Raw genomic sequence first — 21698 nt, 5'->3', positions numbered from 1 at the left:
TCAAGCAGTGTGTCCTCTGCACCATGAGCAATATGAAGTACATGTACAACAGAAGGATCTGCTTGGTACCTCTGGAATATCTGGTCCCATCTCCAAGTAGCTGTATGTTCTATAGCAGGATGTTTAGGGAAGGCCTCTCCTATGCCAGGCTGGGCCAGTCTCCAAGCATCTCACCTACAGCATAAGAGCTTCCTGTGGTGGAAGGGCTGCCTTAGATGGATTCACTCATTTCTTTTGTATCCGTCCAAGGTACACAGGGAAGCTACAGGTGTCAGCCACTCGCTGCTATTCTGGGAAACAGAAAACATGACTTCCTCTTCTCAAGTGATTTCCAGGCCAACGGCAGAGACAGCATATTCAAAAAAGAATGTGCCCTGGATTTGTGCACAAGCATCCAGGAATTTGGGCAGAGAGGTAGTCTAACACCCTCAGAGCCTTGTTTCTTTCTGAGGGGGCTGCATTCCTGCCAAAAGCTGTGTAAGGCTCGGGGAGACAGCTTTTAGCTTTCCATATTCATCAAGGTGAGCTTCTCCTTTATACCAAGAAATGCCACAGTAAAGTCTAGTGTGGGCTTTTCCAGGCTCTTCCAAGAGTTACCTCCTTAGAGCAGCCTACGGCTGTGAGCATCTTTTTCTTTCTTTGGCTGACTTTCTAAAACTGCACTAAGAGGTACTTAAACAGAATTGAATTCTATTAAAAGCCTATACATTTTCGTTATGCTGAACTATATAGTAGCTTGTGATTACACTTTGCCTTTGAGATTACTAAATATTCAAACTTCCTAAACATCAAGCCTCTTGCCACCTCAGAGAAAAGAACTTTCCAAGATTCGCGCAACTTCCATCCCTCTGGGTAATATACATATTGTCAGAAGTTGAAAAGTGGATTAAAATTTTGAACAAAAAGCAAATTCAGCTCTTCAGGCCTTTTCATGAAAAATACCCAAGAGCTGTTTATTTTAAATAACAATATTACTCTCAAATGCAAACACATAAAAATAAGCAGATTCGAGGGGACTCTGGAAACTCCCTTAGTTTCTCTAATCCTATTTGTCCTTGACTGGAAAGTGGAGCTAACCTACTTATAGGAAGTGCAAATCAAAGGACGTGACATTGATGGAAAGGCCTAATTTAGCCTAAGAGGCAAAGTGGATACCAAAACTAAACAAAAACAGGGAGTTCCCACCACTTCTGGTGGGCTTAAGACTTTCAAGCTTTAGTGAAACTTCTAATACAGGAAAATTCCAGCCATCTCTGCCTTTGCATGGCACAGGGGACAAGCTGATTAAGTCACAGGCATTCAAACATCACGGCAATCATGAATGACTTCATTAGAACTCTTTCTAATTCTCATGGAATAGTCTATCTCTGAATATGACGGTTGTATGATGCTGAAGGTTGTGCCAATAACGATGGTGGTGCTGATGATAGTTGGCATGGTGATGAGGATGGAGGAGGTGATGGTGATGCTGATGCTGATGATAGTCACGTGATGGTCGTAGTGAACGTGATGGTTGTGGTGATGAGGATTGTGGGGGTGATGCTGGTGGTGATCATGGTGAGAACAAGAACAAGAACAAGAACAGCATTTTAGAGTGTTCATTCTCAGTTGGACAATATTTTAGAATTGTGTGATTCACCTATTTAAATCTTGCAGCAATATGGAATAATACAACAAGGAGCTGTAACCCTCAATACATCATTATCACCACCTCAGGGTTTTAATGTCTTCACTAAATTGCCAGCTGATTGAGAGATTTCCCTACATTCCACAGCTGAGATGTTAGGAGAATGACAAGCTGGGGTCTGAACTCAAGTAACTGATAAAAATCTGTAGTCTTACATACTATGTATGTGGAACACAGAAGGAAAAAATGAGGACCTACCTAAATTCCAGTTTAGACCCGGGCATGTTATTATATGTTGACAACTTAGAAAGCGGTGCTGAAAAACAATTCTTAAAAACATCTTAAAATAATTCTGAAGTATTTTAATCAAAGAAAACTGTGCACCCCAAATATAAGGCAGAGTTTTATTGTACCCACTGTAATTGATGAAAATGCCCTTGGTCTTCAGATCCAGTGACTGAGCTCCCTCTTCCCTTCATCTTGGCCTCTGAGTTTCTAGGGAGTGGTAGAGCTCTAAGCTGAGGTATTTTAAGATTCAGTGATCTATGATCAGAGTGTAAGGTTTAGCCTGATAGACTAATAATCTGACATTGATCTCATCCTATTTGGTTGCTTAGGTCTGCATGGGATGCTTTTAAGTATGGGATAATAATTCCTGCCTCTATTCCCCTCCACCATGTCTCTTTCCAGGTACGGTAAAAGGCTTCCATTTCTCCCTGTACTTGATTGCTATACAAATGAAACTACCTATACAATTTGAGGTCTTTTAGATAGGAGGGCTACCCCAAAATACATCATTCAATGTCCCTACTTAGCTGGAAGAAGCCAGCTAAGCCATCACCCAATTCCACCCCATCAACTAGGATTACTTTTTCAGAAGGGAGAATGTTAGAGTAGCATAAAGTTCCACTAAGGAAAAGTTCCTTCTGCTTAAGAGAATGGAATCTCTGGCCTGGGTGAGATCTAACATTCCAGTTAGTCCAGTTCAATCACCTGGCCAAAGAACCAAACCTAGGAAGGCAGGCTCACATTAAGCCATGCTAAAGGTATGAGCAGAATCATTCTGGGTTTAATAGGAGACTGTACTTTTGCCTTCCAGAACCCCAGCCCACGAGGGCAGTCACTGTGAGCCACTGTGAGGCCCAGCCAGGTCTGCCCACCCTCCTGAAGTCTGGGGCAGAAAGACGCAACTTTCCCTTTCTGTCTCTTTTTATTTAGATGCTACCCAGAATCTAGGTATGTTTTTCTGATATTTTGGGCTTCTTTACTTTTTTCTCCAAAGGCCCCTCCACACCATGTTGCTCCCTGAATGTAGAAGTAGCGGTGGGCTGTGTCCCGCCACCCGGCTAGCTTTACCCAAAATAATTACACGGAAACTGTATTCTTTTAAAACACTGCCTGGCCCATAGTTTCAGCCTCTTATTGGCTAATTAACCCATGTTTAGTAATTTATATAGCACCACGAGGGGTGGCTTACAAGGAGAGATCTTAACCTGCGTCCATCTCTGAGAGGAGAGGCATGGCAACTGCCTATGGCGACTGCCTGAAGTGTCTGCCCACTCCTTCTTCCCACAATTCTGTTCTGTCTACTCTGCCTACCTAATTTTCTATCCTATTAAAGAGCCGAGGCAGTTTCTTTATTAGCCAATGAAATTAACACATAGACACTCCTCCATCACCTGAAGTCCATGCTGGCTTAAACAGCATGGCATCCTTCCTCTGACTCCCATTCTCCATCTCCAGGCAGTCGCTGAGACTGATAGCTTGCCTGCCCCGGGAGTTTTACTTTTCAACTCAGTGCAGCTCAATTGTCCTTGAGCTTAAAAATAAAACAGTATTGGGCTTTACAAAGGCTTACGATTTACTGAATAATGAGGCTCAACAATTTCATGGGGAAAAGATGGTGGCACGTGTGGTACAAGTTCTGGTTCTAGAAATTCCGGGAATGTGAAGACAGTTAAAACTGTCTGACAGTGTCAGGTTATCCTGCCACCGTGTCCTCACAGAACCCCTTTCCAGCTTGTGCTTGGTGGTTATCAGTGAGGAAGAGCCCAATATGACATGAAGCCACCTGTGGTATTGTTGGGTTTGTTGTCTGCTGCACTGAAATCTGCCTAGCAGTCAATTATGCTCCACAATAAGTTCATTGTTAACAAATTGATTAAAACGACATAAAGCAATAGAGGAGGTATCACAGTGAGGCCAAAAACTCTTGTAGATGGAACGGCGGACTCTGTTCAAGGTCAACTAATTTCTAAATGAGGCAGAAAGCACATTCAGTTTTCCTTAATGTAATGCATTCTGGATGATGCAGCGGGTCATAGCAGGACGTGCTCACGAGTTTTGGTCCTTTCATGGGTTCTACAACTTCCTCTGCTATCGGTCAACCCGGAACATGCTGAGCTGAACAGGAAATAGGCAATATTCTGTTTCAGAGGACATTGTAGGGGAATTAGGATTCTTTTCCCCCTGTTCTCACAGCAAAAAGGTAGTAGAACCCTAGATCCAACTCACAGGCAGGCGCTTGTCTTGTTGTGTTTCAATTAGATTGTTCGCATCTGTTTCTAGCCTAGAAGATTTTGTGTATTAGGATAAAATATATTTTCATCTACATTTGTTTTATTTTTCCTTTGAAAATATAGCACTATACATATGACAAATTCTGGGAAATTAAGTATTATAGTTTTATAAAGGCTTTTTCAGATTACACACACACACACATACACACACACACACACACACACACACACACACACACAGCATATATGTTGAATACCCATGGAAGCCAGAAGAGGGTATTTGATCCCCTGCAACTGTTATTACATACATATGAGCTGTCATATGGGTGTTGGGATTCAAACTACGGTCCTCTGGAAGAGCAATCAGTACTCATAACCACTCAACCATCTCTCTAGCCTCAAATATTGCAATTTTTATAACAATTAGCTTGACAGAAATTCTGTGTGAGATGTATACAGCCACACATATTACAAAGAGGCTGTTGTTTGTCTGTGTTGATCTTTTTCAGGTCTTGTGACTGTAACTATCCGTCCTGTGGTTTCATGAGTACAGCAGCCATGTCCTGTACTAAAGACAACATTTCACAACACTGCTTGTATCCTTCCGTTCCTAAATTCTTTTTGCCTCCTCTTCCACAATAGGGCTGGGAGTTCACACTCCACTCCATACTGAAGAGTCACTGGCAGCTTATAGGTGCGTGGCCAAGGGAATCATTCTCTTTGGGGGTGTGGTCACTTGGAAATCACCTATGTTCCAGTAGATATCTCCATGCCCATGTATGTATGAGCAGCATTAAATTGACTTAGTGAGTTATAACATAAAATAAAGAGGCATGAAGTTGGAAGGGAGTATGTCAGGAGAGATCTAGGGGGAGCTCAAGAGGGAACTGGGAGACAGATATGATACTTCATTGTATACATATGTGAAATTCTCAGCAAATAAATTAAGAAAAAAACCCAAAGGTTAAATTCCTGCATTCTTAGGATTCCATTGTTATAACAGAACCTCTTGTTTGCACAGATACTGTAAGACTTTAACCACTGTATCTCACAGTCAAGAAGAAAGCCTGGCACATAGTAGGTCATCTGTCCAATCGATGAACATCATTTTTGCAAATAACTGCTCAGTTACTTTTTCTAGAAATCCCGTCCTTATTAAGGGTTCATTTTTTAAAGCAAGTGACCCCTGAGAGCCGCCGTGTGAGTATAAAATGCCCTAATAAGCTATGGAGGCCAGCCTTCGAAGATGATAAGGCAATTACTAACAGGAAAAGCACAATGCATCACATTAACTCACCCCCTCCCCTGAAAGTTCATTCCTAGGGGTTCATTTCAATGAAAGTCTCCCTTGGGACCAGAAGTCAATTCCTCTACTCTGGGAAATGGGAATGGGAATGTCTGTAATGAAGCTTGAGGCTTTTCATCTTCCCGAGTCATTAAAATGCAAATAAGGGTTGGAGAGAGCCCTCACTCAGGTCTCTGGCACAGTGGGACCAACACAGCACTCACATCCTTCTGCGGTTCTCACTTCCATGTGCACCAGGTCTGCCTCTTTATCCAGTCCGGACACCGACCTGGGGAGGAAAGGGAGAAACAGGTTGAGTGAAGCCATGGGAAGTCCCACAAGTGAGAATGGTTTTAGAGACTGTCACCTGCAGTTAGTCACAGCACATGTAGACATAATTCTAGAGCGGTGTCAATGCCTCTTGAAAAAGAGTCTAAGTCTGAATCTCTGTCCTTGACCTATCTACCACTTTGTACCTTCTAAGAGATTTTTTTAATTGATTCTCCCTTCATCATCATCTTCTCAATCTTAACAGTTTCCCCCTTGTCCTAGGAATTGAAAGTAGAGCCCTGTGCTTGCTCATGACAGGCAGGCACTCCATGACTGAGCTGTATCTTCAACCCATGACACTCCTGAATAGTCACAAAGCAACCTTCTTGCTAGACCTGTGTATTACACATAGAACCCCATTTTCCTGCCCTGTTCTGCTTGCCTCAAGACCTGCCCGCCCCCTACCATCTGATTCTGCCTGCCCTTCTTTTTTTCTTTTTTACAAGCAAGAGTGATTTGGGGTTTTATTTTTATTTTTATTTTTTTTTTTTGGCTACAAGCACTCAAAAGATATGATGACCAGGATGTAGTGGCATTTATTTGTATTTTAATAAATAAAACTTGCCTGAAGAACAGAGAGTAAAACAGTTCCACTGGTCAGCCTTACAGACCAGGCAGTGGTAACACACACCTTTAATCCCAGTAGCCACACTAGTTGCCATAGAAACTGGGCAGTACTTGCCTTTAATCCCAGTGGTGCATACCTTTAATCCCAGGCCCAGAAAAGATTATAAAATGGCAGGAGACAGCTCACAGTCTCAGTCTCATTCTGATATTCCTGGAGGAAGAATCGCCATTTTTGGACTGAGGTCTAGGTAAGAGTCAGCTCTGGTCTTTAGGCTGAATCCCAATATCAATCTGAGTTTTTATTAATCATGCTTCACCAGCATAAAAAATTATTCTGGTTAGTAGGTTGAGAGAAACCTCTCTTGCCAGTAGCTAGAAGCATGTCAGTTAAGAATCTGTATTGCTGGACATTTGGGATATTTGGTCACACTTTGAAACCCTCAGACTGTATTAATAAAGTCAACCTTGTGTCCAGGGGCGGAGCCATCAACTAGTTGACAGGGATTAGCCACAGAGAGTACGAAGCAGGCAGAAAGATGAATAGAGAGATGCACAGAAAGGAGTGGGAAGAGACGTAGAGCTTCCAGAGTCTTTTCAGGTTTAGGACGCATGGAGAGATGCTCTCTTTCTGGATCTCCAGCCAAAAAGGAAGCCCAGCTGGTTGCTTCTCAGCCCCTCTGAGCTAGCAGATTTTCATCCCAACATCTGACTCCCGAGTCTTTACTACTAAATAGAATGATAGAGACTTAGTTAAGAACTACATTTGGTGGCTGTGGTAGGGCCAGTGCTGGAGGGACCGAAGTCCCACCAGGCTTGAAATATCAGGGAGCTGAAGACAGTAGTTAAAATATCTGTAAAGTCAGGTGCAGCAGCTGTGCTGGAGATGAAACAAGTCTGTTATGGATGCTCTTTACAGACCCTTCTCAGGAGACACCTGGGCAACCGTTTCCTGCCTTAGATGTCCAAGCCGGTAGTAGGCACAGGAATCCAGCTTCAAGGATCAAGACACACACTGAAACACGCATGTACTGCGGAGCACAGAAGCATGTCTCCAGTATGCCCTAACTCAGGATCTGCAGGACGTGACCATCACAGGTGACATTTCTAGGAAGAGCCCCACTGCTGGTGTTGTCAATGGCTCTATTCTGTGATAGCTGGCGAGCTCCCAGTTCAAACATCTCAACACCAATGTTCTAATTTTTTTCAGGCTTAGCAAGTAAGAAAACCAAGTTAGGAAGCGACTGTTGGTTAATAGACAGATTTTCTAGCTGATATTGAGATAGTAAGAGAAGCAGAAAACACGACAGACAGACAGACCTAAAACTCAAAAGTTCATCTTGACATCACTAAACCCCATGCTTCCCAACAGCCCTGGGAGTCACTGAGTTACAGCTTCATTAGCTGTCTGACATCCACAACGAGGGCTGTAATGGTGAAAAAAGATGCAGGGATGACCCACATTCTTAGTTTGCAAATGACATAAATTAGAAAAAATTAAATTATTTTTGTTGATTAAAATAAACCAGTCATGTCTTAGAAGGCCAAACTTCAGCTATCTGAAACATTTACTGCTGTGAAATACTTCTTTTCCCCCCAAAGCTAAACAATGTAACAGGCCGCTCCCCCCACTGACGGTTGCTATACTCCTTTGTGGCTGTGGCTGTTTTATTTACATCATTGAATACTAACAGTAAGTCCAAATGTGAACGTAAGTACCATAGGCATCGTGTCTCATGATTTGACTGAGGGGAAACTGTGGCATGGAGAACTTCCTCATCTCAGATCACATAAGGAACAGGTCAGAAGTTGAAAGATGGCCTTACTTCTGTATGGGCCGTTCCAATGGACTACTTACCTCTTCCCTAGCTAGTTCTGTGCTCCTTCTCCTAACAAGTCCCGACTCCTTCCCAATCCACCTGGCCCAAACCCACAGCTGCCCTTCCTTTTCTGTTTAAGGAACAGGTCTCTCTCTGTTCTAGCAGCATCCTGGCCCCAGTAGTTCAACAAATTGGCCACTCATGAGCACTCCAGTAGAGTTCAGAAACTCACATGAGGCTTTCTGCCTAGATCTGTGAAGTCCAAATCAATGCTGGTAGATCTACAAAATCGGAGTTCATTTGTTTTGGTTCTTAAAACACACAGAGGATTTCCACAGGTAACCATTTTGGAACACCCCAGAGCCCTAAATAAGGTTCTTTGGAACAACCTTAGCTGTGATCCCCAGGTCCAAATCCAGTACAAATTCCAGGGCCTGCTTTGACTGTATGTCAGCATTAGTCTCAGGGGTCTCAGTTTGATACAGTCAACATCTATTAGTAAGCAGTTCCCCAGTATGGGGTCTGCACTGTGCTCTGCAGACTGTTTACAGCATTTCCAGCCTCCAATAGACACAGCAGCATCTTTGCGGTTGTGACAACCAAGAAATGATTCTAGATTACATGAACATCTCCTAGTGGGAGATAAAAATCACTCCGAGTGGAAAGTCCCTGCCTTCGCTAGACACACTTCATTGCTGCTTGGACTCTGTGGCACCCCTGCTCATAAGGCAGCAAAACTAAGCTCTTGGATCTGCATTTCCTCACCTGGTGCAAACAGTAGCACTTCAGCAAAGCCTGTGAACGACTGTGATTTTGGAGCATGGATCTCACCAGGAAACTAGCTTACACCAAACAGACACCATCAGTCTGTTTAACCCTATCCTTAAAGCCCCAAGCCCCATGCTGGAAACTCAAACAAAACAAAACAAAAAAACCAACAAAGTAAACATATCCAATGAGGTCTGTTTGGGGGCGAGGGAGGGTGGCAGAGCAAGGGATGCCTGTGTGGCAATGTGTGGGGACATGCACAGATAACAATGACAAATGCTAATGAGTACAGAGAACGTTCAGTATCAGGCTTTGCGTTTGGTATTCATAAGCATTATCTTAATTAATCGTTGAAATGAGTTTTTAAAGAAAGTATCATTCATCTAATTTTTCTCTGAGGCAAAGAGAATAATAAGAGAGATTAAGTGATGTGCCTGGAGTCACATGGTGATGACAATTCACAGCTACGGAGAGCACGTGTGTCGTGGGCACTATCTTACGCAGAAACACTGGTCTCGTTTGACCCTTGTACCAATTCTAGGAGTTGGGAATCGATCTTCTCCTCTATTTAAAGATGGCACAATCGGGCATCCAGAGCTTAAGCAAGTTGCCTCCAGCCAGCCATCTAGGAAGCAGCAAGCATGGGGCTTAGGCCACGCAGGTGACTTTGAGCGGAGCTTAACTTCTCCCATAAGCTGCTGCACTTGTCTGAGCCCAGCCACTTCTCCCAGTGGATTTTTGGAATGACCCTTTCACAGGGGTCACCTACGACCATCAGAAAACACAGATATTTACTTATAATTCACAACAGTAGAAAAATTATAGTTATGAAGTAGCAATGAAAATAATTATATGGTTGGAGTTACCATAACATGAGGAAATGTATTAAAGGGTCACAGCACTAGGAACGTTGGGAAACATTGTCCTAGAGTCAAGATTTTATCCAACATATCCCTGTCCGCAAATACAAATTCTACATAAAGCAGCATTGTGGCGATATTCTGTCTATGTCTCTCATCTTACCAAACATTGTGTTTCTCAGAGTAGGACTAACTCATACTAGTAATACTCCCTAAGAAAGGAATGTCAGAAATACATAAAAAGAGCAAACAGGTCAATGTAATGAGTAGAGGTATAGTGAGTAGAGATTTTTGAAGTGAAAGATGGAAAGGTGGACGGGACGCACATTTGTGAATTGGCTTTATTCTCAATGTCTGTGAGGATGGAGAGGTCTTCAGTGGATGACAGCAGCAGCGGTGCTCGGGGCAATGGGAGATGGATGAGAGGCGTGTGCACTCAGATGTCAACCGGGTGAATAGATGATCCTGGGATTTTTTTTTCCCCCTCCAGCATCCAAATTCCTGTATCTTCTGGGACTAACATTTCAAAACCGGACCAAGGCCAATATCCATGACAGAACAGACCACAAGAGAAATAACACTCTGTCTTTGTCGGCTTTGTGTCACATGACAAGAAAAACAGCCTAAAGGAAGATTTTGACTTATAGTTTCAATCCGTTGTTAGCTGCTCCATTGCTACAAGCCTATGGTGCCAGAGCATCATGATGGAGAAATTCCTTGTCATAGTAGAGAAGTTCTTCTTAGCTCTTAGCGACTGGGCAACAGACAGAGAGAAAAGGTCTGAAGATAAGATATGCCAGCCCAAGGCACATTCCAAGTTAAGTTCTTTCTCCGTCTAAGCTCCATGCCTTCAAGTCCATCCAGCTCTCAATTCGTTAGTCACCTATTAGATGCCTACTTGTTCCAGTCAAGCCTTCAACTCAGGAGTCTGCAGAGGTCCTTTACTGATTGATCCAAATCAAATGACACTCCCTTTTATTAGTCTGCAACAGGGCGAAGTCTAAGGATCTCATTGAAACTGGAAAAAATTCTTGGGAGCATCAGGTGGGAAAGTAGAATTGTGCCAGGATTACATTACTCTGTAAACATGCCCTCAATAGTAACTATATTTAACTATGCTATATTTCTGCTTTTAATTAAGATACTTTAAAGCAACATTCCACGGAGCAAAATAGAATTCAGATATTATAATCACATACAATCTGTTAAAAAAGCTTTATGAAGTTTTAAATTCCTCAACCATGAATTCTTCCGCTATGCAGCTCTCCTGAAACATTACAACCACAACTTGGAAAATTAATCTTTTGAGTAGGCCTTGTCAATCTCCATCAAGAAGAATCCTTCCTCTCTTTGCTATCAGCTCCCAAGAACATTCTGTGTATCTGTGCCAATAGGGATCTTTAGTTTCCATTGCTACAAATAAGAGAAACAACACTAACTTCATGGAGTCATGGAGGTGAGCCTGGCTAAGCAACTTAAAACCTAGCTGATGTATGGAAACTACTCTGTTTCAGCTAACATTATTTCATGTGAAGAACAAGATAATCTAAGCTGCCCTCTCCCCCACTGTATTTTCTCCCCTTTTCTCCATCCTACATTTGTTGGCTGCCTAATAATGGAAGTCAACCAGGAGAAACCGCTCTATCAGACGGTTCAGCAAAGGCGCCCTTGGTCCATGCGGATGGGTCGTCTGATCCCAGTCTCTGGAAAATGACTTTTCATGAGGGCTCTTTAATAAGATAACAGTGTTCTCCTTGGGTTAAAAGGTCCCCGCAGTAGGCTTAAGTTACCTTTACATTGCCTTCACACGGGGTCATTGATCTCAGATTTTATTGTTGAATGATCTATCGATGGATTCAACCGCAGTGTTTGCCATAGGGAAAACCATCAGTATCTTTTTGTTCCATGAGTGACGCAAACAATTTCAGTGAGACAACCTTCGTAAGACCCTGCCTGATGCATTCTTTAATTTCCAAACAAACTTATGTCCAAAAGCAGACCCCACTCTCCCTTGCTTGAGAGATTTGCCTTGTGTATCGCTCACTTTATTCTAAGAAAGGGAAGATTTAAAAAATATATATAAAAACAAGATCCTAGTCAGAGCTGCATAACATGTGAAGCGGTTTCCTTTCAGGGGCATTTGGCATACATCTGATAACAACTGGTGAGCCCGGTGACGATATGGAAGATCAAGCGACATGCTGAAGGGAAGGACAGTGATTGTTCTCCCAAACTGGAAGCCTTTTCAAGTTATGAAAAAGGACCAAGGACACAAGAACAAAGGGAACTAGGGAGCCAGAGTCAAACCTCCGGAGAAGACAGGGAACTCGGCCCCTAGAACCTGCACTCAGACATGACTGATAGGAGACCAGCAAGGAGGGCATGCGCCTGGCAGCTCATTTTTAGCAACAGCACTCTGAGAGCACCTGTCTTCATGTCTGCTCGCATAAAGTAGGTCAGACAGGAACATCTCAGGATCCATGACAGCTCACCTCAACAGGACAGTCCCCAGGAGAGCTGGACACAGCAACCTTTGAAACATCTCGGTCTAATCCAGTCCCTCATTTCACAGGTCAGAAAGCAGCCTGTGGTTTGTATCAAGTGACCCTAGATCCAATTTGGAACTCCACTCCCAGCCTCTTCACAGGATACTTGGCCATCACGAAAGAATGGTGGGCCATGAACCTAGGGTTTTTTTTTTTTTTTTGTCTGTGTGGTTATAATTCTAGGGCACACATATCTCTAGAAATAGTAGAGATATTGGAGGAGAAAACCAAAGCTAAAATACTGATGGATAAGGTCAGAATATTAATGTTTTACCAACTGATCATCTAGACATTTAAATTACAAAATAATTCCATGAAGAGTATCATCACTGATAAATTATAATTGCAGACATGAATAGGGGTCAATGATGTTTTGATATATGTGCACAATATGCAATTATTTAAATCAAGTTAATTAGCATATGTATAAAGTTGTCTTTTTTCCTTTGTGGTCAGACATTTAAAACTATTTTCTATTTTGTAATGTATATTATTAAGAGTTGTCACCTTCCAGGCCTGAACTTATCTCTTAAATCCATACCACAGCTTCCTCCCCCAAGGCTTTCTACTGGGAACACAAATTCTACTACAGGCTCCAGAGTTGCTCTTTTGGCTTAGCTCAGTGTCTACGTCCCATGTAAGCTCCGTGTACTGCCTTTACATTAGAACTTCTGGGGGAACTGTGTAACAATTGTTCAGCACCAAAGCAATGTCCCTACCCCAGGGATGCTGGTTTAATCAAACAGGTGCAACAACTTTTCCTTCCCGATTCTCACCGCAGCTGTACCATATAATGTGCTGCTGTTCTGAGCATTAGAACAGGGATGCTTGGACGTACCTGGAGCAGGTCTGACCCAGGAGGTCGACATGGGGCCCAAGAACTTTCTCTTTTAGGACATACGTAGAGAATGTGATTATGATAATATGATGTACACTTTCAAGAGCACTAAGCTGGAGCAACACAGGGGTCAGGAACTTGGAATGAACAGAGGTGAGAACCTCTCATTAGAGCCCCAAACTAAGCTTTGGGTTGTGAAGGTCTTTCCCTTCCGTGTATCAGTGATGCATGTAAGAGCATACATTCAGATGTCAACCCAGGCTGAAGTCTTGGTCACAGAACCTGCTAACTGAACTCACTGGCCAGCCAGCCTATTCAAATCCTGTCTCCAGACCCAAACAAACAAGAAAAGACACATAAGAAAAGGCAGACCGTTTATGAGGAATTACCAAGGTTGATCTGTGGCCTCCACAGACTACATACATGTGCACAAAGCTGCACATGCACTGGCACACACTGGCACGCCCACAGCCACACATAAACAGAAAACAATACCCTTATGACAAATAAGCATGTAAAATACTTTGAAGAGGGAGGCTTGTGTCAGCAGGGTTCACTGGTCAGTGCTTTCTGCTAAAGTACCCTGTCACAGCCATTGCAATTAGTAGACTATTGCGCCCGGATGTCTACATTTTAAAATATATCATCTCAGTCTTTAATCAAACTTAGAGATCAACAAAGACATTTTCCTTTTTTGTTTCAGATGGGCAATGGAGATTTTCGAATGTTCAGCTACTCATCCATTGATAAGATAGGAAGAGCAGAAGGGAGCTGGCTTCAAACCCAGTCTTCCTCCGCTGCCAGCTTGCTGTGCTCCGTGTTGTCCTCCTTCATTATACTCCCTGCAAAGACAGCCTCTATGCTGATGAAACCATGTTTTTCAGTAGTGCACAGCACCGTATCTTGTACTGCATTTATTAAGTATCTATTGAGTAGATAAACATACATGAGTAATAACTGCCTGGCAATATGTTTGGAATGACTGTTGAAAACAATTCTGTAACACAATTAAACAGACTTCACTCACTTAATTAATCCTTACACAATTCAATGAATGAAGTCTTCATTTTCAATCAATATGATGCTATTTCCCCCATTTATCCTCCAAGCTGTATTGGGTCTGAGGAACACCATCCTCTGCGACTTGCTTGACCAATGGGAACACGCTGTGGAAATGCCAGGGCAACACCACTTTTGTTCTTAAAAATCATAGCTGGGCAGCTGCGTGTAGCTGCCAGCCCAGTGGGCTGGTGTAGCTGCGCGGAGACTTGCAAAACACGTGTGACCAGGGCGGCGGGTGAGCACACGTGAACAGGCAGCGGCGAATGGCGGCGGCAGCTTAATGGGTAGACCTGACTTACAGAGTGAGGTTGAATATTTATTCAGGGGGGTTATGAAGGGGGAAGGGAGAAGGGGAGAGAGAGAGACAGGAAGAGGAGAGGGGGGAAGCTGAGGAGTAGGGAGAGAGGGAGAAGCAAAGCTGCCTCTCCGAGAGGAAGATAGAAAAGAGAGTGAGCTCAGGCCGGAAGCTGAAGATCAGCCTGCCTCAGCGGATGGGGGAGGGAGTGGGCGTGGCTTGTCTCTTCAAGGGACAGGGACCAAAACCATAACAACCACCCCAGGGGCTCCCCAGCCTAATGAACATGGTTCCTCTAGCAGACACACTGAGGTCACAATTAGTCCTCTGCCTTGGCCAGTCTCATGCTTGCTTGTTCTAGATTAACAGATCTTTAGGTGCTGACTCCCATTCCCACTTCTGCATGATACACATTTGCTCTCTCTGTCTGCTCTAAGGCTAGAACTCCTTCCTACCTGGAGTGCACAGTCTTTCTTCAGACTTCAGAATCGGATTGACAGATGAAAACCATGTGCCATGACACAGAGGAATTTGTCTTGGAAGTTTTAAGTTTAGAAAAGAAAGAAGCAGGAGAAAAGAAGAGTACTCTATACTTTACTGTATTTAAGGAGGAGGGTTTTACTTGGGTTCTAACTGCATTTCTTATCTGGAATACTAGTTCTCTCTCTCTCTCTCTCTCTCTCTCTCTCTCTCTCTCTCTCTCTCTCCTCTCCTCTCCTCTCCTCTCCTCTCCTCTCCCACTCCCTCCTTTCCTCTCTCTCCCTCCTCCATCCTGTGACCTCCATCCTTCTCTCCTTCTTTCAGACACAGATCCATTCTCCAAAGAGGTTGCTCACTGTATCTTCAAGGCCTTCCTATGCTCCTTAGATAGCTGTCTATTGCAGGCTTGCAGCTCTCTGATCAAGGGTGCTCAGCGGATACATTTAAATGTTTGGTTGTATGTATGCACATTAGTGTATGAAATATATAAAATTAGAATTAAAAGTTGATTACTGATTTGAAGTCCTTTTGGCAAATGCCCAAGACTGGTAGTTATGGAACGTATGTTTTATCTACTTTTTTGTTTGCTTTTTGAGATTTTCCTTCATACAGATTTTCACAGATGCTAGACGAGTTTACAATCCACCATCAAGGTATATAAAGGTTCCCTTTTGTTCGTATCAACACTAGAATTTTTTGTTTGTTTCTTTTTGAATGGCTGACATTGTGACTGAAATAAGATGTAATCTCAGTGTAGCTTTGATTTGCGGTTTTCTGATAGCTTGGGACTTTGAATAGCTTTAACAGACATGATTGCACACCAATATTTATTATAATTTTATTCACAATAGCTAGGTAATGAGAGCAGCGTAGGTGCCCGACAATAAAAGAATGTTGAAGAAGAGGGTGGAGTCCTTCATCTATAAAGAAGGAAGTTCTATGTTCTATGAGAAAATAAATGCAACCGGAGTGAAACATTAAGCAAATTAAGCCAGTCTTAGAAAAATAATGTCTGTTTTCTCTCATTTGTGATTCCTAGATTTCATTTAATAACAAATAACATATTCTCTCTCTCTCTTTCTCTCTCTCTCTCTCTCACACACACTCAGATAGATGAATGGATGGATAGATAATAGATAGATATAGATAGATAGATAGATGATAGATAGATAGATATATGATAGATGTGAGAGATAGATGATGATGATGATGATAGATAGATAGATAGATAGATGTGAGAGATAGATGATAGATAGATAGATAGATAGATGTGAGAGATAGATGATAGATATATAGATTGAGAGAGAGAGAGAGAAGTAAAATCTGTGTTATAAAAGGAGACTGAAGAGAGAAAGAAACAGAAGGGTAGGAGAGACTGAGAAAGGAGGAGTCTGGTTCAACATGCAATATATGCTTCTAAAAAATTTAAATAACTAAACTTTTCACAAAGAAAATTGAAATAAAAAATCTTCATCTTACACCTCATGTAAATCTCATTTAATACGCTAAATATTTTCATGAAGCTTTTGTCTAAGATTCATATAAAGACAAAGGCTCATACTGGGTTAAAAATATAATGTAAATCCTACCAATGAGGCAGTTAGAAAATATTCATGACCTAATCTAATTTACTTTAGTATCTTTCAGGTTCTGGATGGTTACTCGATGGTTAGAAACAAATCCTTCATCCTAGGGAAGTACATCCATGACGTATCACACTTATCAAGAGGCCATTTCAAAAGACAAGTTCAACTCCGCTGAACCTCAGTGAACCAGAACCAGTGCTATGACATAAACAGCCTGTTATGAACTGAACTTTGGCCCCTGGGATCCCAGGATTGGGCTATGTGGTAACAAGTCAATAAGAACGTCTCTGTGGACTCCTGAAGTACCTTGCTACTAGGAATGCAGCTAGCAAGTCTTTAACTGTTATCTACTATGGATGACTGCTCAATGTGACACCAGAGGCTGCATCTGTTAATACATAGGGTGCTTAAGTAACTCCTGTGAGTAGCAACAAATTTCCCAGAAAAATTCTGTTGAATGAAACCACCTACAAAGACCTGTAGTTCACAGAGGATGCCTTCATTCATTAAACAGACCACTTTCAATTACAGAGATGGCATTCGTTGCAATAGTCCCTGAACTTAAACAAACAATAGGCAGCATTATTGTTTCAAGCAATATGAATTCAGGACATCCTGTCTCCAATTAAGTGATCCACCTCCTAAGCATGTCCTGTTTCTATAAAAAGAATTTATGGAGTGACACATTAGGAGCATATTGGGCGAGCAGAGTCAATCAGGAAAGGTGTCAGCATAGAGATTTGGTGTTAGAATGTGCAGGATTAGGCAGAACACAGGAATGATGGGATCCAAGGCTTATGTAGGGAAATGGTGTCCTAAAGAAGGGTATCTGGGCAGAAAGCATAAGAAGTCACTCCATTTTTTGTCCGGCAATCTTGTCTACTTCCAGTATCCAGGAGGATAACTATATGTTTTTCTTTGGGTTCACCTTCTTATATAGCTTCTCTAGGATTTTTACGAATTATAGGCTCGATGTCCTTTATTTATGGCTAGAATTATGAGTGAGTACATCCCATGTTCATCTTTTTGGGCCTGGGTTACCTCACTCAGGATGGTGTTTTCTATTTCCCTCCATTTGCATGCAAAATTCAAGATGTCATTGTTTTTTACCGCTGAGTAGTATTCTAGCATGTATATATTCCACACTTTCTTCAACCATTCTTCCACTGAGGGTGGCTGAGGGTGGAGGCTGACAGAGGAGCCAAGGACAATGGCGATGGGCTTGGTCTCTACGACATGGACGGGCTCTGTGTGAGCCTTGTCAGTTTGGTTGCTCACCTTCCTGGACCTGGGGGGAGTTGGGAGGACCTTGGACTCAACATAGTGTAGAGAACCCTGATGGCTGTTTGGCCTCAAGAGGGAGGGAGTGGGGGTGTGGGTAGAGGGAAGGGGAGGGAAGGGGGAGGAGGAGGGGAGGAGATGGCAATTTTTAATAAAAAATAAATAAACTGGAAAAAAAAAAAAAGAAGTCACTCCAGAAAGAGAGTAAGAAAGATCTTGGAGATCCTGCAGTCACCGAGACAGAAATTTATGATTTTTATATTTATATATTTTCTAAAGTTTTACTACAGATACGTATGGGTACACAGATAGCAAGTTTTACTTACATGTCTATACATAGACAGGTACACATACAAATGCATACTTAGTTTACAGGCTGTATATTTACAATGTATAAAAATACTGCCGCCTGAAGCATGCATGACTCTTAGCCAGAAAATAATTCATGGAGATGCTGTCACTGCACCAGTCACCAAGCTGCCCTTCATGCCCAGTGTTTAGTCAATGCCCACAAACACTTAACGTGGGGAAAAACAAAGAGCAAGAACGCAAACTTGGGACGAAGGCAATGTCCACTGAAATGACCTGAACTGTTCCATGAAAGACCAAGGAAGACATTTATGATATTGGCAATAATGTCTGAATCTGGATGGAGAAAAGGACCACTCTGTGATCCCTATTGCCACTATCCTGAATCTCTTCAGATTGTATCCCTCTCATTCTCAGCTACCAGATACCTACATTTGTGTAACACCACAAGGAAAACCAGGGACAGATGATGTCAAGATGAGTCCCGGTAGGTTCCAAATGTCTAAAGCTCACACTAGTATAGGAAATGGCTATAAGCAGGATCCTCAACATCTGGCACACAATGCCATTGGGTTGTCACACAGGGTTGAGTCTTCAGAAGTGAGTTACAGATACATTCAAAAAGTCACACAACACAAGTTGAGGGAAACCAGGGATGCTTTCCACATCTGGTCTCTGATGTCTGTAACTTAACAGCTCAGGAGCTGCCAGACTACCAGTCTTTATGCCTGATTGCCATGGACCATCCCAGTCTACCTTCCCTGGGCCTTAACCAAATGAATGCATTAGAGAGAAGAGGAACCTTCTGTTGGTGAGGTTCGAATATCTCACTCACCATCTGAAGAATGTGTAACCATCACCTCTTCAAGGACCAGAAGATATAGAACAGGATCTGGGCTGATGAAGGAGCTGCTGACAGGCGACACCAGCATTTGGTAGCTTGCGGATCACAGCCACATCAATGTCTAATTTCAACAAACACCGTCGTTCCCATTACACAGATGTGTTCATGCATGAAGCTGAGTCCCTAGAGTCCCTTCGGCAGGTTACCACAGAGCTGGAACTCATACCTGGCTCTGTGCACTAAGCTCACTCCTGGGGCTGAGCTCTTGAGGCTGTCTCTCAGAGAAACCGCAAGGCCACATAATTAGATGCAAGATTATGTGGTACTGGCTGGAAGTGCTGGAAGTACTCAGAGAGTTAATTAAAAAGGCAAAGGGCATTAAGGAGACAGCTTGGGAGGGTGGGTGGGGAGGACGGTTTGGGGAAGTTCTACAGAGGAAAGAGCAAAGAAGCAGGTGTATTTATAGACTAATAATGTGCAAAGGGGGAAAATGTGTCGCCTTGGGCAATTCTCATCAAGTTCATGGATGTTGCCAATTACTGTGGTAACGTTTTTAATTGTATCTCAACTCTAAAGAGAATAAAACCCGAATTTCACAGTCTTTGCCTCAGGACTATTAGAAGCATGCATTCTGGTGCATTATAACAGTGCAGGCATGTTAGCGTGGAATCTGCACTGACAGACCCCTTACAGCTATCTCGGGCTCAGACTGGGGATGGAATCAGTGGTTGAAAAAAGGATGTCTGCTGTGAGTCCATTGATACAAGTGTGTCTGTAAGAGAGCAGAGAAATGTACGAGGGAACAGAGGGAAGCACCACGGGGAACCCCAGAAAGAAGATAGTAACCATTGCTCCAAATCCAGTGATAATGTAAAGGTATCTGTTCACTGCTTATGAGTCATCTCATGATCAAAGGAGGCCCATGTCAATCATCTTATTTGCTACCTATTGCAACTGACTGGATTATTTAAATAAAGCCTCTTCCACTATAGATTGAAGGAAGGTGTTTGCTTGATACGCTCATCCCTTAATAACAGCAGTTTTTGGTAACAGCCCTGATATTCAGTTACATCTGGGGACAAAGTTAAAAATTCCAACAAGGGATGTACAGCTGTATGTGTATTTTACCGTCGAGGGGCTAAAGACTGAAACGGGAAACAACGACTTGTCTGAGTCACCATCACTAATAAACAACAGCTCAGTCTCCACGAGACAAACGGGGGGATGGAAGAAGGTTGGTTGGCGAAATGTATCAACCAGCCCCTGGGAGCGTGCACCTTATTCCCATTATATCATTTAACACTGGGAAGGAAGCTGTGCAGGATGCATTGCCAGCCCATAAACTAAACACAGAAACAGAGGATGCTCGACAGAAGGAGATTAAGCTACTGGCTCAGCATTCTTCAGGTCACAAAAAGAAGAGGAAAGATTCAAATCACAATTTAACTTTTCAACCATTTCTCTTGACTTCTAGGCACGACCCTAGTTTACACTATCCCGAGAAAATATAACACATTATCAAGAAAGAAAATAAAGATACATCACTCTCTGATGTCGCAAACACTTCTTTTAGGAACGACATGGAATCAAATGCTGGCAAAATTTGTTGCTCTACAATGTTTTCCCCCCACACCAAACTCCATCTAGCTCCCCGCTTAGTAGTCATCTCTTGATCTTTGTATCCTGTGGTCTCGCCCTCAAGCCTCATGGCTTGCATAGGACCAGATAGGTTTGCTTTTGTTATCTAACATCCTAGGCTGCGCAAACAACCACCAGAAGCCTCTAAAGCACCGAGCCCATCAGCCCACTGAACGCAAAGACCATTAACTAAAAAAAAACAAAGAGCTCTTCAGTAACAAGCTAAGACAGCTGGGGAGGAGAGCACAGTGCGCCACTGCTAAGCAGCTGTGCCCACTAAGCATGGTCTACTCACTGCACGCCTTTCCCACTTCATTCTCTAAGCAGGGTATACACAGGTAAAATTGCCTAAGTCCAGAAGCAGTAATTGCTTATGTGCCCCGATATGGAATCTGCAGATAGTTCATGCCAAAAGTCTAAGCTTCTCGGATTAGAACTCTGACCCTGCTTTTGAGGTCAGTACTGATTCCCTCCTGTCTCTTCCTCACCTCCACCTTTTCCAGTACATATGAGTAGGAGGTAGAGGTGGACAACGGGGGAATAAACATGGCTACTACGCTCAGAGAGACCTGGGTTTAAATCCTAGCCATACTATTAATGGCTACATAAGCTTCATATGCCCTGACCTCGCAAAGGTTTAAGATACGACATATCTGAAGAGATAACAATAGCAGTGGTTATTACACGGGGTTGCTGTAGGAATTAAACTAGGTAATTTTATACCTAGTTTAATTAATAATGGCATTTCTATCATAGGCTAGGGACTACCAATCATATTTTAGCCATGAGACTTTGTGATCTTCCCCAAAGATTTTCGGTTATTGACCCTGATTATATCATGCAGACTTTATCCCATTTTGTTTACTTTTTGTTTTGTTTTATTAAGACAAGGCCCTAGCAGGTCTGGGACTCACTATGTAGAGCAGGCTAGCCTCAAACTCACAGAGATTTACCTGCGTCTGCCTCTGGAGTGCTAGGATTAAAGGTGTGCACTACCATGCCTGGATCTTCATCCCATTTTATGAGCATAGACACTGCCGTATATA

At 42.7% G+C, this 21698-nt stretch overlaps 1 protein-coding gene across 1 annotated transcript in view; it reads right to left on the bottom strand.

Annotated features, from left to right (window-relative positions):
* Positions 1-21698, bottom strand: part of Sorcs3 (sortilin related VPS10 domain containing receptor 3) — a 628415-nt gene that overhangs the window by 152911 nt on the left and 453806 nt on the right. The window contains exon 6 of the mRNA XM_038331480.1: positions 5656-5720. Coding sequence (XP_038187408.1) covers positions 5656-5720 — 65 coding nt within the window. The remainder of the gene's footprint in view (positions 1-5655; positions 5721-21698) is intronic.

This window comes from Arvicola amphibius, chromosome 1 (assembly GCF_903992535.2).
Source record: "Arvicola amphibius chromosome 1, mArvAmp1.2, whole genome shotgun sequence".
NCBI classification, from domain to species: domain Eukaryota; kingdom Metazoa; phylum Chordata; class Mammalia; order Rodentia; family Cricetidae; genus Arvicola; species Arvicola amphibius.
The sequence above is the reverse complement of the archived record's forward strand: the minus strand, read 5'-3'. Positions and strand labels throughout refer to the sequence as shown.